Raw genomic sequence first — 14,645 nt, 5'->3', positions numbered from 1 at the left:
GGCGTTAGCAAGACAATTTGCATAAACAAGTTAAAGCATTTAATTCTGGCCGGAAGTAGAAAATAAGATGTGATAGTACAGTTTTAAAACAAAATAAACGTTAATAAAACTTAGGATTCTTACAACTTTTTGAATAGTAGTCATTCTTGTGATTTTTCCTTAAGTAATGATAACCAGTGTAGATACTATAAGCATACTTTAAAAGTGGCCTAGATATGGTCCCAATATTTTAGACTCATAAACATAATTGCATTTTGTGCGCTTATGGATTATATTTGTACCATTCGCCTTTTTAAAAATCCAAAAAGATTATATTAGTTCACAATAATATAAAAATCTGATATGTACACTGCATGACTCCCTTATAAGGAATATTAAATTAAACGCATTTTTGCAGCATTTCATTTTATCTTATTTCCTCGAATTTTATTAAAGATAGATTTCGCATTCAATGAATTCAGTGCTCACTTCGCGGCAAGGCAAAAATACATAAAACGTCAAAATATCTTTATTAACAATTGAAAAATATAAAACACCAAATACAGTTAAAACAAATAAAACAAACTATTTTTACAAGTAAAATTAGAGTTTCTACCAAAAACAAACCAACCTGCAAGAAGGCAGATTTTTCGATGCAGAAAACTGAAAGTTTACTTTTGGTTACATTCGGCAAAAAGACGCTGAAGGTGCAGAAACTGATTCACTATTCTGCTAAGTTTTGAATGATGGTAAAAAAATTAGGCTTATGGCTGCTATATATGGCCATATGACCATATATTATGGTAATGTGGCTGTTATGGCAATAACAAATATGGCTAAGACACAATAACACGCCGAATAAACAAACCGACAAAGGTGGCCAGATAGTCGTCATGCATAGGAACACTTACATCGATGGTGTCACTAAACTCTTAAACGAAGGACCATATAATCCGATCCCTAAAGATCCTTCACCTTCGGACTTGTCAAAAACAAAAACTGCGATCAAATCCTCGCAAAAAAATTTAATAGAGTTTGTAAAAAAAGTTAAAAACATTTCTCCTAGTAATTTACTCATGGTTTCTTTTGATGTAAAATCATTATTCACCAATGTCCCAGTGGAGGGTGCATTAAGATGTCTAGAAACCAGACTTCGCGAATTTCATTTCTCTTGCATCGAAATTGATGAGCTAATTTCTCTCACTCAACTCTGTTTGAAACAAACACATTTTGTTTTCCAAAATAAATATTACAAGCAAACTGAGGGATTAGCCATGGGAAGCCCCCTCAGTCCCATCCTGGCTGATATCTACATGCATTATTATGAATCAAAATTGTTTGAAACTTTAAACTTCCCGGCATGGTTCCGCTACGTAGACGATACTTTTACTCTGTTTGAAGGTAATAAAGATGATTTAAATAAAGTTCTTTCAACAATGAATTCTATTGATCCTGCTATTCAGTTCACTTTTGAACTTGAGACTTGCAATTCTCTTCCGTTTCTCGACATTCTGGTCACACGTAACACATCCAACTTCAGTACTACGGTTTACCGTAAACCTTCATCGGTTTGCCTTCCACCACACTTTAAATCATGTCATCCGACTAAACAAAAGTTAGCTACATATTATTCCTATGTTTTCCGTGCTCTTCAAGTTTGCTCCTCCAAACTAGCCCTTGATGAAGAACTAAATTATTTAAAAGCAATAGCTATTGACAGGGGCTTTCCACCCAATATTATTAATCAAGCAGTTAAAAAATTCTCATCTCAACACACTAAAAGGCACACTCTTGTTTTAGGAGATTATAAAAATTCTGTTGTCATTCCCTTCTTTCCATCAATTAGCTATAAAGTTGCACATATTTTGCAGAAATTTAACTTTCGGGTTGTTTATTCTCCCATCAATAAAATTCCGAGTTCCATACTCAAGGACCCCATTCCGGATATGAATTCCTGGGGTATTTATAGGATTCCTTGCCAGTGTGGTTTAATTTACATTGGCCAAACTAAGAGAGCCTTAAAATTTCGCGTCAAGGAACATGAGGCATATGTTAGAAAAAAGGAAACACAGAAGTCTTCTGTTGCTCAACATTGTTGGTCCGAAAACCACACTTTCAGTTTTTCTGCTGCCAAAATTATTCAAAAAACATCTTCCATTGGAGAACTGGATTTTCTAGAGGCATTTCACATTCATAAAAATCTTTCTGTTCTAGTTAACGATCCTAATTCCAATCCAAATTTGCCTTCGGCCTTTAAAGAAATTATGTTTTAGTTCTGGTTTCACCAACAGATGGCGCCACTTCCTTATTCTTGTCCAGGCTTTCTTATCTTATCTAATCATTATTTCCTATCTTGTTCATTTGTGGTTTTGCAGCTGAAGATGGTGGTTCGGTAAAACCATCGAAACTAGTCCTGTGAAAATTTTGTAAATATAACGCTGATTTTTGTTGTTTGACTTCTGAACAAATATGGCTGTTATGGTAAAAAAAATTAGGCTTAGCCGCATTTAACAACTTTTAAGTTGTTGATAAATCTACAACTATTGCAGGCAAATTAATCAAAAGCATAAAAACTTTAACCGGAAATTAAGAACAACGTAATTCTATCATTGTTAAAGCAAAAAATGAACAATTTATCAACATAAAAGAATGAAAATGAACTAAGCTCACGGAGCCGAGTAACAGAGTGAGTATATATAACTTTTAGCGGAGCTCATTGAAACCAAAACAGAGGTGCACATCTTATAGCAGGCCTATGTACAAAATTTTTACGTTCCGAGGCTACTCGTTTTTGAGTTATGCGAGATACATACATACGTACGTTACGTCACGAAAATATCTCTTCTGAATTCATTTTAATTCCTTTTTTGCGAAAAAGTCCTTTGTTCTGTCTTTGCGTATGTATGTCACGCAAAAACATCGTTAAATAGCAGTCAAAATAGATATTGTTGCGTTATTTCTGCTGACACCAGTTCGTACGGTTCGTGTGGATTTGGAGTGAATAATGACAACACTTGATGAAGTATCGAAACACACTTTATTTAGCCAATATTTATCAGGACGGCTCCAATAACACTTTTCACAGTCGTCGAAAATCTACTATAAACACGCTGGAACAATCAGCGACACAGCCTTCACATTGTCAGGCAATAACGGTGGAGATAGCTTCACTGCAAAACCTCAGAGTGCAGCTTCCGACTCTGTTTGGTCGTTCTCGGAACTCCACGTACTCTTGAGACTCTCCACGCGATGCACTCGACGATACACAAGAGTATAACTCTAAGACAAAACTCGACGATGCACTAATTCGCGATGCACTAAAAGACTCTCTCGATGCACTCGACGACCTACTCGGGGCTAGACTTCGAGACACTCGCTCAGTGACTGACTATCAGCTCGCTAGACGAGGCACACACACACTTGATGAGAGACACACAGTGACTGTCTGCGGACCAGCAGGGTTTATATAGCTTTCGGCCTGTGTTCGAGAACATTCTGGGCTAAACCGGTAAGAATTCGTTCCAGAAAGTTCTCCAACAGTCCATGGCATATCGCCAATTTTGTCGCCAAATGGGCGATTTCTCGCCAAATATGGCAACCCTGCTTTCCTTGCTATTTTATGGCAACCATAAAACTGCTTTGCGGGGAAGCCATCTTACCGCGCCTGTACATTTCGTAACAATATTTTCGTTCAAATATGGTACCCGAAAATTTTCGCGCTTACAATACTCCTTTAGGAAAAAATATATAAATTATTTTGCCTAACTTGCTTTAGTGGGACGTCACTATCCAAGCAGAAACCTATAAACTGAAACTGAAGTTTGTAAAAAGATACAGCATGTACTTTCTGCATTGAACTTATTATTTCTTTCGAAGTGCTTTTTTGTGTCCCAAATATTTTCATTCATTAGCTTAGACCAGGGGTCTCCAAACTACGGCCCGAGGGCCACATCCGGCCCGCGGACAGATTTTATCCGGCTCGCGGAGAGCTAGCATACTTGAAAACTCCTTTTAGAGAACATATTTTTTATAGCAAATTAAATTTAGTTTACTGAAGTATTCTAATTTTATGTTGAATAATTATTAATATGACATCTACATTGATATGGTCGTGGGCTAACTACTCATAACATTGTTGTAGGCTTATTGTTATTGTTTTTGTGATAAGTTGGATAAAGAAACACAGAATTGTAATGAGTAAAGACATGTATAATATGCAGAAAATTTAACTTCAGTATATAATAACTAACAAATTATTGAAATGAATCCAACTAACATTCTATACATTTTAATAAAAACATAACTTATAACAAGCATAATGACATATGAAATACTAATAAGATTTATGTAATTGAGATTTTCCACTGACAATAGTTTGTAGTTGTGGACTAATTTTACTTGTACCAATTATTAAAAGAGATTTAAGATGCTCATCAGTTAATTTAGATCTGTAAACATTTTTTGCGTACTTCATTTTGGAGATGGTCTTCTCACACAAATAAGTAGTACCAAAAACAGAAAACAGCCCACGAGCAAATTTATGCAAATTATCAAATTGTGTCAGTGGAAGACTCTTATAAAATTCCAACAAAGATGAGTTTTGATATTTGTTCTTAATTATATCACTGCACTGTAGATCAATTATTTCCATTTGAAGTTCCGGGGCTAGGGTTTCAATGTCAGTATCAAAAGGATTCTGAAAAATCTTAATTTGATTCGAAATGGCATCAAAGTCCGAGAAACGAGTATCAAAATTTATTTTCAAAGCACTCAAAGTTTCGATTGCAAAATCGATAGGAAACTCAGTCTCAGTGGTGTGGCTGAATATTTCACATGTTTTAAAATGTGAAAAACATTTACTTCGTAGTTGTGATTGAAACAGTATCAATTTCTTCCGGAATGATTTGATATTAGTGTATAAATCAGGAAGATGCTGGTTTTCTCCTTGCAATCTCAAATTCAGTTCGTTCACATGTTTTCTCAAATCAACATAGAATTCTAACTTCCACAGCCATGCGTTGTTTTGTAATTCAGTAAGAGGGCGATGCTTTTCATTCAAAAAAATTTCGATCACTGCTCGAAGTTCAAAAAAGCGCTGAAGGACTTTCCCACAACTAAGCCAACGTACGGCAGTATGATAAGGTAAGTCATTTTCTCCAATCTCTTCAATAAATTGTCGGAATTGTCGGTGATTCAACCCAAAAGATCTGATAAAATTAACAGTTGATATGACTGGTTTCAGAACTTCAGACATATCCAAACATTTTCCGCACAAAGACTGTTGATGAATGATACAGTGTAAGACTAATGGTTTTGAACCACCGTCATTTTCTACAGCCTTTGACACAAGAGCGACCACTCCTTTATCTTTCCTACTCATGTTTTTGTCTCCATCAGTTGTAATACATTTCAAGTTTTTCCATCGAAGGTTCTTTTGATTAATGGCCATTTCAACTCCTTTAAAAATATCTGTACCAGTAGTTGTGCCATGAATACTATACATATCAAGAAGTTCTTCATGCACTTCATAGCTTTTATCTACTCCTTGAATATAAATCAACACCTGAGCAGTACCTGACACATCCGTTGACTCATACAAGGCCAAAGAAAACCACTCAACATGTCCCTTTTTGTCGAACAGTTGAGAGGATATATTTTCAGCGATGTTTTCTACCCTTCGAGCCACAGTGTTTGCTGACATACTGACAGTTTTTAATAAATTTACCTTTTCAGGGCATATTTCTTCGGCTACTGCAATTATGCATTCTTTGATCATTTCTCCATCGGTGAATGGTTTTCCACGTTTTGCAATTTCAAGAACCACACGAAAGCTGGCACGAGTTGCAGCCTCTTGTTCAGTTTTGAGTTTTGTAAATGAAGATTGCAATGCAGTTTTGAAATGAATCCGAAATGAATCCGGAATGAATCCGAGTTTTGAAATGAAATCCAATGCAGTTTTGAAATGAAGATTCAAGAACCACACGAAAGCTGGCACGAGTTGCAGCCTCTTGTTCAGTTTTGAGTTTTGTAAATGAAGATTGCTGCGATTTCAATCCGCGCTTCATAGCTTCGAATTTTTCTGTCCGCAAACTTCCTGTATATTTTGAGTAATTTTGAAAATGTTTTGTTTCATAATGACGTTTAATGTTATATTCTTTGAGAACGGCTATGCTTTCATTGCAAATCAAACATAGCGCCTTGTTACTGGACTCAATTACGAAATACTGAATGTTCCACTGATCTTTGAATTTTCTGCATTCACTATCAATTTTTCGCTTCTTTTCTATACTACTAAATCACACACAAAAGCAACAATTCAAATCAAAATATTGTTACAAAGATGTCTTAAACTTAAACACGCACAAACACGTTTTAAGGAGGTACGCACTATTTTATTTCACAACAGTGTCATAGGAACTGACTTCTGTACGTGCTATTAGGGCCATCTGTTAGCGATAGAAGGTACTACCTATTTCCGCTTGTGTCCACCAGATGTCGTGTCACGTTACTCCTCATGGCTCGTACTCTACGACTAATCTAGAAATTACAGATAATGACAGGAAAATTAATAATATGCAGTGTTGCCGTTTTGCGGACTTTAGTCCGATTTGCAGCCTTTTTTAAACGTTGCGTACCTTTTCGGACTTTTTTTTTTCATCAGTGGACTATTTCACTTTTTACCACCGGCAACAATGATAATATGGTTTTGGCCCTCGGAACTTACTGGAGTAATCAGTATGGCCCTAAGGCTGGAAAGTTTGGAGACCCCTGGCTTAGACTATGCTGATCATCACTTCAGTAAAGGAGAAAGAAGACTTACTTTTTGGAAGCCGAAACTGTAAATACCTTGAATTAATTTCTAGCTTGGTAGTCAATTATAAAACAAGAAAGGGATGATAATGACACTGCTTGATACTGAAAACATATTCCAGATAATAGCTTTTTATTTATGACTGATAACGACAGTTGAGAATGAAAAAAAGGGGAAAAGCTTTATTATTTTTATTCGACTACATTTCAGGTGGATGAAATCCTTTTTTTAAAAAAAAAATAATCCTACCTGCTTTAAAATGAAAAATGCCCATCAGTTGGATATGCGGTCTACGGAAAATAATGGAGTGAAAGTGACTTTTTCAATAACTTCAGAGATAACCTGAATAAAGTAATTTTGGCAAAAGATGTTTTCATCAATAACTCATTTTTTTTTTTTTTTTTCAAAATGGCTCTTTTGTACCTTTTTTCTTTTCTTTTACAGTTTTCCTAGTGAAGTAGTACGAATTAATTTTCCTAACGAAGTACTTTCAAAGCCTTCATGCTTTGATGACAAATTTAATTAGCTTTATTATGTAAAAGTACTAAATTTAAATTTATTGGCTGTGTTTCATTAAAGCAATTCTTATAAATGAAGAAAATGGCGGCAAAATTATGATAACGTGATTAAATTTCATAAATGAAAGGAACGACTAAAAACTATTTTTAAGAACCGATTTCAAAGCTAAATACAAATAAAAATAAAGTTTTAAATTACACAGCTTTAATTAGATGCATTAAAAACAAAAGATACTTTTTTCATGTTAACGCAACATTCTTTCACATATGTGACTAAATTTGAAATCTGAATGCTGCTGACATTAATGAATTTTAAATAAAATTGTCAAAGAGGTATTCAAACGAATGTAATATAATCATTCCAATGTACGACATTTTTATGCAGTCACTTTTGTTAATCATTACATTTCTGTAAATGTTCCAATATAATGCGTTTATGTGTATTCCTGGAGTTTATTTTTAGTCACACTGTAGAAACATGAGAACTTTTGCGAGGAGAAATTTGAGAAAGTTGCTGTGTCCTTACTGGCAATGGAACCACAAGAGTTAGAATTGTTAATTACTCATCACGTCCATCACAAACTTGCCCACGAAAGAATGCGATAATTTCTTACATTCTTCGTCACTTAAAGGGCTACGAGGGAAAGGCATGAGATCCAGTCGTCAAGATCCAGCTGCTGATGAACTGTCATTTACCGCATTTTAGTTGGGTGCCACTCTAACATCATTAGTATGCTTGGAATGAGGAACGCGAGAAATCAAAAGAACCGTCGCCAAGATTCGAACCATGGAAGCACCCGTTTTCAGATAAGTGTATAAACCATTCATAGAACGGGAGAAAACACAAGGGAATGTAATAATTCCTTGTACATATGACGAAGAATGTTATGTTTGGGCTTCCTAGGACATTTAACTAAAATTGGACAAATTAAAAAATTTTTAGGAAGTGAAAAAATAATAAAATGAGAATCACAGTCTCTGAGCGATGTTCTTTTTTAACTGACATTCAACTCAACCATTTCAAAGTGAGCAATGGCAACACTGTAAAAAAAATTATGTTTACCTCTAGCGCGCGAGACTGTGTATCAGAAATTCTAAAGATATGCTCATTTTAAAATTATTTTGAGATATTGCTACTGAACTAAATTTTATGGTTTAAGTGCGAAGAACATGATATTTAATAAATAAAGGTAACACACAAAACGTTAAAAAAACTCCCCCTACGGGTGTAATATAAATTATTATTACTATTATTATTATTGTTGTTGTTGTCAGTTTTTTTTTTTTGAAAAGTTTGTTCTGCAGAGTAAAATTTTGCAGTTTTTAAATTTAATGTTTGGCCTTTAGGCATTTTTCTGGCACATTTAAAAGCCAAACGAAGGCTGGCTGCATAGAGGCTAGTTATGAATAAAAAAACTCTGAAATGTTCACTGTTGTAATCTCATGTAGTTTGTTTTTGGTTTTATATTTTCTGATGACAATTTTAATAGTTTCTGATAGTAATGCTTCTATCAGTTCGCAATAAAAGAAAAAAACAACAAAAACATAGAACCTATGTAATTTTCCCTCAGATTGTCAGAACTCGTTACTTACAATACTTGTTTTGGAGGGAGGGAATAGATCGTTCCTTTCCCTGGAATGGTAGCGTAAATTCTAATCAGCAGACGTTTTGTAAATTTCTGGGTGTAAAACTCAGCTGCAAAAAGTTTCGCATATTTTCACAATTTACCCCTGGCCTACTCTGATTTTTTTTTCCTTTCCACCACGATAAAATTACTTCATAAATAAACTAAAGTTCTACTATATATTCATTTAGCATTCCTTAAAAATTTTGATGAATCGTAAATAGAAGTATAAAAGAAAACGTATCGAATTTATCGATTGAATATAAAAGAATCCCATTAAACGAAACGCACAAAAGCGCTTTATTTAATGGAATTCTTTGATATGTAGTCGCTAACTGGAATTACGTTATAGAAATTAATCCGTGAAAAAAATCACAGAAATATGTTGACGGAAATGAGCTACATTTTTACAATTAAGAAAAAAATGAAGTGAAGTTTATATGGGGGAAGGGGAGACAAGGGTTGATGTAGGAGGTTGAGCACTACGTGTGACGAGCTGGCTAATTGCATAGCAGCACTTACCGTATCAATTTCATTCCTGGAACCGCATTAAAAAAACCGGATATGCCTAACAAGTAAAGCACTGTGCTAAATCAATTCAACCCGGGAAAAGATTCTTGGTTCAAATTAACACTCCAGCCATTTTTTTTTTTAACTCAACACGTGTTCTTGATTTATATTTTATTTTATTAGTCATTAAATTCGGTGTAAGATAAAAAAAAACACTTCATAAATTATGAAAACAGCAACAAACTCGGCAATTAAAATCGCACCCTGCATCATTTTCACCTGCCAAGAAATTCATTTTTTCCTTTCCCGTTTTTCGTGTGGATACTACACAACAATTACAGAAAAAAAAAAAAAAAAAAAAAAAAAAAGAAAAAGAAAAAGAAGAACTAACTCATTGGTCTTCAACTCGTTATTTATCAGCCTATCAACAAGACAGTATTTCACATGATACATTGGCAACACTCTCGGCTCTTTTTTTTATTTACTACCGCTTTCGGTAAAACTCTGTGTGTCCTTAAGATGGGCGGGAAAAAAACAAGCTGGTAGTAATGAAATAAATCAGAAGTAAATGATATTTCAGTAAGCGTTAATAAAACAAGAAAGCCGGCTTTCAGTTGCAACTGTTGAAAGGATTAATGTCTTTATTTTCCTTCCTTTCAAATGTTTTATATATCTTTCTCGGAATGTATCTCCCCCCTATATATATAACACTCGTTAAAAGTATTTATTTATTGGTTGGCCACCAGTGAAGAGTGTTATTATGGCGTTTAAATTAGGAATTTCGGTCACAGTGGCTTTCAATTCTCTACACGTATTCTTCTTTCCGATCCAGAACCAACAATAGAAAGATGTAATCTTATTTATCCCATGCACGCGTCGGTTGGCTTTCATAAACCGTATATGGATTTTCCTCTAAGCTTTGTGCTGAGTGTTGTAAGGAAGAAAGAATTGTAAACTTAAAATGTAAAGCAATAACTACTGTAATAAAAGAGATATTCGAACAGAATACGTTAAGTAGGTATTAGAGTGTAATTTATGGTGAAGATTGTTTTTTATATTGCTTTGAGGTTTATGTTTATAGCTTTTTAGTGTCGCAATTGTTTCTGTACTCCCATGTAATACAAAGGGTGTTTGTAAAAATGGTTATGGGATTTTATAACCTTAGTACATTTCCACAATTGTAAAAGTAAGAAGCAAAATTTTGCGAAAGGGGTTTCAACACAGCTGGTGTAAAGCCGTTTGTAAAACTAAAATCTAATATTTTATTTTAAATTTAACTATATATGCTCACTATACAGTAAAAGATAATCTTACCGGAATATGCGCTTTTGCGTTCGTAACAAATTGAATGAACACAAAACCGTGAAATTTAGGTAAAATATATTTTTACCTAAAGAAGCATTTTACAGCCCTGGAATTTTCCACAAAATCACTCGCATCACTCTTCTCGGCATCACAGAGCACAAAGAGTGCAGTCTGTCTATCACAAGAAAAGCTCTCGCCAGGTTAGTCTGCAGATGTCTGTTGCCGTAGAAACGAGTCTTGACCCATTTTATGTAGGGGTGTCTTGAAGACGCATGATAAACTCTTTTCCTCTCAGCAAACAGTCGCCAAAACAAAATAACAATAAAGGAACTCTAGGTTCGCGCCTATTTCAAATGTACTATCCCTGTTGCCGTAGTGCCATCCGTCAGACACTGTGGCGGGACTGTTCTTCTGGTAGACAGACAGTACTTACTCTCCGAACTAATAAGAACGTTAAACACAACGTAATGCAAAGCGCATCTAAAAGGCGAAGCTTTCACGGATATCTCAATACTCTCAAAGTTGCTCTGAATGAACAACTGAGAATCTGAAGTTCTACTCACTCTTAGAGAGATTTCCCCAGGCCGCTGTGAAATCTCATCTAGTATGTTCCACTTGTCGAAACTGGTGGAAGGCATATGGTGGTCGGATGCAGTTACAGTTACATATTAAAGGGGATGCAGCCTGATATGGTTGCAGTTACATGTTACATATATAGAGATCAACTACAGTTATTCAATTACAATACCGATTGCAATTATACAAGGACCGGACGAAAATGTCGCCAAATGGTAGTCAAATTTGGCGGCTTTTGGAGATTTCTCGTTCAAACTTGGTGACAAAAATTAACCGAAAAAGACACCGCCAGCTTGGCGATATTTCGCAAATTTAGCGATTGAGTAAATGGCGAAATTTAGCAAATTTAGCGCCATTTATTCAATGTTAAATAAAGGTGCCCCTGTAATCTTATTTTTCCGGCAAATCATCGTTTCTTTCAAGCATTTCATCTTACATAAAACAGAAGTTACTAAAATTTCACTAAAATTACTTACATATACGCAAAATGTTTAACAATATTTCAATTACAGAACCACAAAAATTTTGTGGCAGAATTTTTGTATATTTTGTTTCGGAAGAATTTGTTTCAATTTCATAGGGATATCCTGTAAATCCGAATACTGTAATTCAGAGAACGAATCCTGTAAGTTCTTTAGTTTTGTATCGTATTCCTCAATTTCCTGTACACCTGGCGGTTTGGCGACGAGACTTCGTCCCTCCACCATATAGCGGCACTGTAGTCAAAGTTGTTTATATTACGTCTATGGAGCTTTCCTTTTTTTCTTTGGCAAGTTCAATTCCGCCTTCATTCGGATGCTCTTCCTGAACGAATCAAATATTCTTTCCCCATTCACAGGATCGACGTGCTTACTACTTACACCACAAGAACAAGCACGGGGGAATGAGATAATTCTTTGCAAATTAAAGTATTGGTGTATTTACTTAAAAAGACTAATTTACTTTTTATGGTATAAAGTAAATCTAACTTTCAAACAGCTGTTAGTTTCTAGTTTTCAGTAAGAAGACACTGTACATTTTGACAGACAAACAATGGGGTTTCTCTGCATCAGACGCAAGTTATTAATTACATGCACATTATTTCTGTCCTCTTAAAGAAACTAGGCGATGAATAATTAAAGACGCTGAATACCTACCGCCGTAATAAAGGAGAAAACGGAATCTATTATCTAAAAAATGGGCATGTTAAATATAAATTAAGCTGCTTTAAAATATGTGCGTTCACGCTAGTTACTAATACAGTAACTTACGAGTGTTGTAACTTTTTTTGTCTGAAAGCATGTTAATCAGCTGTTATTGAAACTGATTAATGGAATTTTAAAAAACAAAACTGATATGCCTTACAGAAAGGAGTGCACGAGTTAATGAATTTTTGATGAATTAATTAAGGAAGCAATTACTAACTTTTGAATTTTAATTTAGAGAGACGATAAGAGGATGCCAATTAAAATAGGATAAGCTGCTTTTATGTCTTTTATTAAACTGGAGAGAACTGAAAAAATAAATTAATCGCATTGCATTTACATATAGTTATTAATTCAGATGTCTTTCTTTAAAGTAGATTCATTCAGATTTGAAAAACAAAAGTCTGATTTCTTAATTCAAAATTCTGTGTCTTACGATGAGTTTTAGATTGTTTAATGGAATGGTACCAGAATGATACGAAGTTGAATTTGCTTTCAACTATAAATTAACATACCTAAAACGGGAAATAATCAATGCCGATTTTTAAGCATATATTTATTAAAAAAAAAAAAATCTGAAACTTTCGGATTTTATATTAAGGGGGCGTTTTTTTTTTTCATTTACACATATATGTTTCGAGAGCATTTGGCATAAAATTATTTAAAAACAGCATATCTTTAGAATTTCGATAGACAGTCTCGCGCGCTGAAGATAAAAATATTCTATACCGTACGGTGTGTTGCCACATCTTGCTTTGGAATTTTAGAGTTTCTTAATAAAAAATTCATTAAAGTTTTAAAAATATGAAATAGGTAAGAAAATAAATTCGAAATGCTACGTTATTCCGAATTTGATGGCTCTAAGCATCATTTTTTTTTTCACAGTGCGAGAAGCATGATTACATTCATGCAGATTCTTCATTATTTAATTTTTTCAAGTAGTATAATGCAGGGGGATAATATTTGGTGGCCGACAATATGAAAAGTGATATAGCCATTTATAGTGATTCGACGCAAAATGCCGTTTCAAGATTAATATAGCCATTCTGGGCTTATTAGCCCTTTCTACACTCATGTCCATAAATTAAGGATTACGCTAAATCAGGCAAAACAAATTTGACTTATTTGTTTATTTGAAAACTTATTTATTAAACAAAAGGTAAAGAGCAAAAAAAGATGCTATATGTTTGATATTATTAAAAAAAGTAGCGATTTTTTCTCCCTAGAGCAAATTACAAAGAAAAAAAAAAAAACAATATTACATGGTTGGTATGATTGTTAATACATTGTATGTCTCCCAGACGATGCAATGCAGTCCGTACAACGCCTAGGCATGCTGAGTATCAAATTATCGATCTGATATTGGAGGATATTACTCCACTCAAAAAGCAATGCTCTCCGAAGTTCCGGTAAACATGTAAGAGGAGGTTGACGGGCTGCAACTCGTCGGCCAAGCATGTCCCACACGTACTCTACTGGATTCAAATCAGGTGAGAATGCTGGCCAGTCCATACGGGTGATATCCTCCGATTGAAGGCATTCGCTTACGATGTTTGCACGGTGAGGACGGGCGTTGTCATCCATAAACACAAATTGTGTGCCCATGGTGCCTCGAAACAAACGTATATGTTGTTCCAGAATGACGTTGATTTGGCTTGTCATGGTTCCAACTTGAACATGCAGGGCAGTTCTGGAACCCAGAAGAATTCCACCCCAAACGAGCACTCCTGCACCACCGTAACGGTATCGTTCAATGATGTTTTTTTGGTGGTAACGGGTACCTGGAGCTCTCCATATGAAAGTCCGGCGAGAATCAGACTGCAAGCTAAACCTGGACTCGTCGGAAAACATCACACAAGCCCACTGTTGCGATGTCTACAATGCATGCTCTCTACTCCAGACTAACCGCAGGCGACAGTGAGTTGCAGTAAGTGGAACGCATCTGACAGGTCTACTAGCATATAGACCAATCCGCCCTAAGCGTCTGTACACGGTCTGCCTTGAAATTGTCGTACCAGTGGCTGAAGAGAGCTGACGAGACAGGTCTGAGGCTGTGCTCCGCCTGTTTCTTTTGGCAGTAACTGCCAAATACCGGTCCTCATTCGACGTTGAACTCTGGGGCGACCTGTGCTGTAAC

The 14,645-nt window shown here is 35.2% G+C and overlaps 2 protein-coding genes across 2 annotated transcripts in view; one reads left to right on the top strand and one right to left on the bottom strand.

Moving 5' to 3' along the window:
- Positions 1 to 5,755, bottom strand: part of LOC146995520 (general transcription factor II-I repeat domain-containing protein 2-like) — a 140,115-nt gene extending 134,360 nt beyond the window's left edge. The window contains exon 1 of the mRNA XM_085823137.1: positions 4,840 to 5,755. Within this exon, the coding sequence (XP_085679263.1) occupies positions 4,840 to 5,755 (916 nt within the window). The remainder of the gene's footprint in view (positions 1 to 4,839) is intronic.
- Positions 1 to 14,645, top strand: part of LOC118183954 (heparan sulfate glucosamine 3-O-sulfotransferase 1-like) — a 522,588-nt gene that overhangs the window by 75,872 nt on the left and 432,071 nt on the right. The gene's annotated exons all lie outside the window — the stretch shown is intronic.

Source organism: Stegodyphus dumicola, chromosome 9 (assembly GCF_044657685.1).
Source record: "Stegodyphus dumicola isolate Sdum_Otavi_A_Nest chromosome 9, ASM4465768v1".
Taxonomy (NCBI): Eukaryota; Metazoa; Arthropoda; class Arachnida; order Araneae; family Eresidae; genus Stegodyphus; species Stegodyphus dumicola.
Note: the sequence above shows the minus strand (reverse complement) of the source record. Positions and strands in the feature narration are given on the sequence as shown.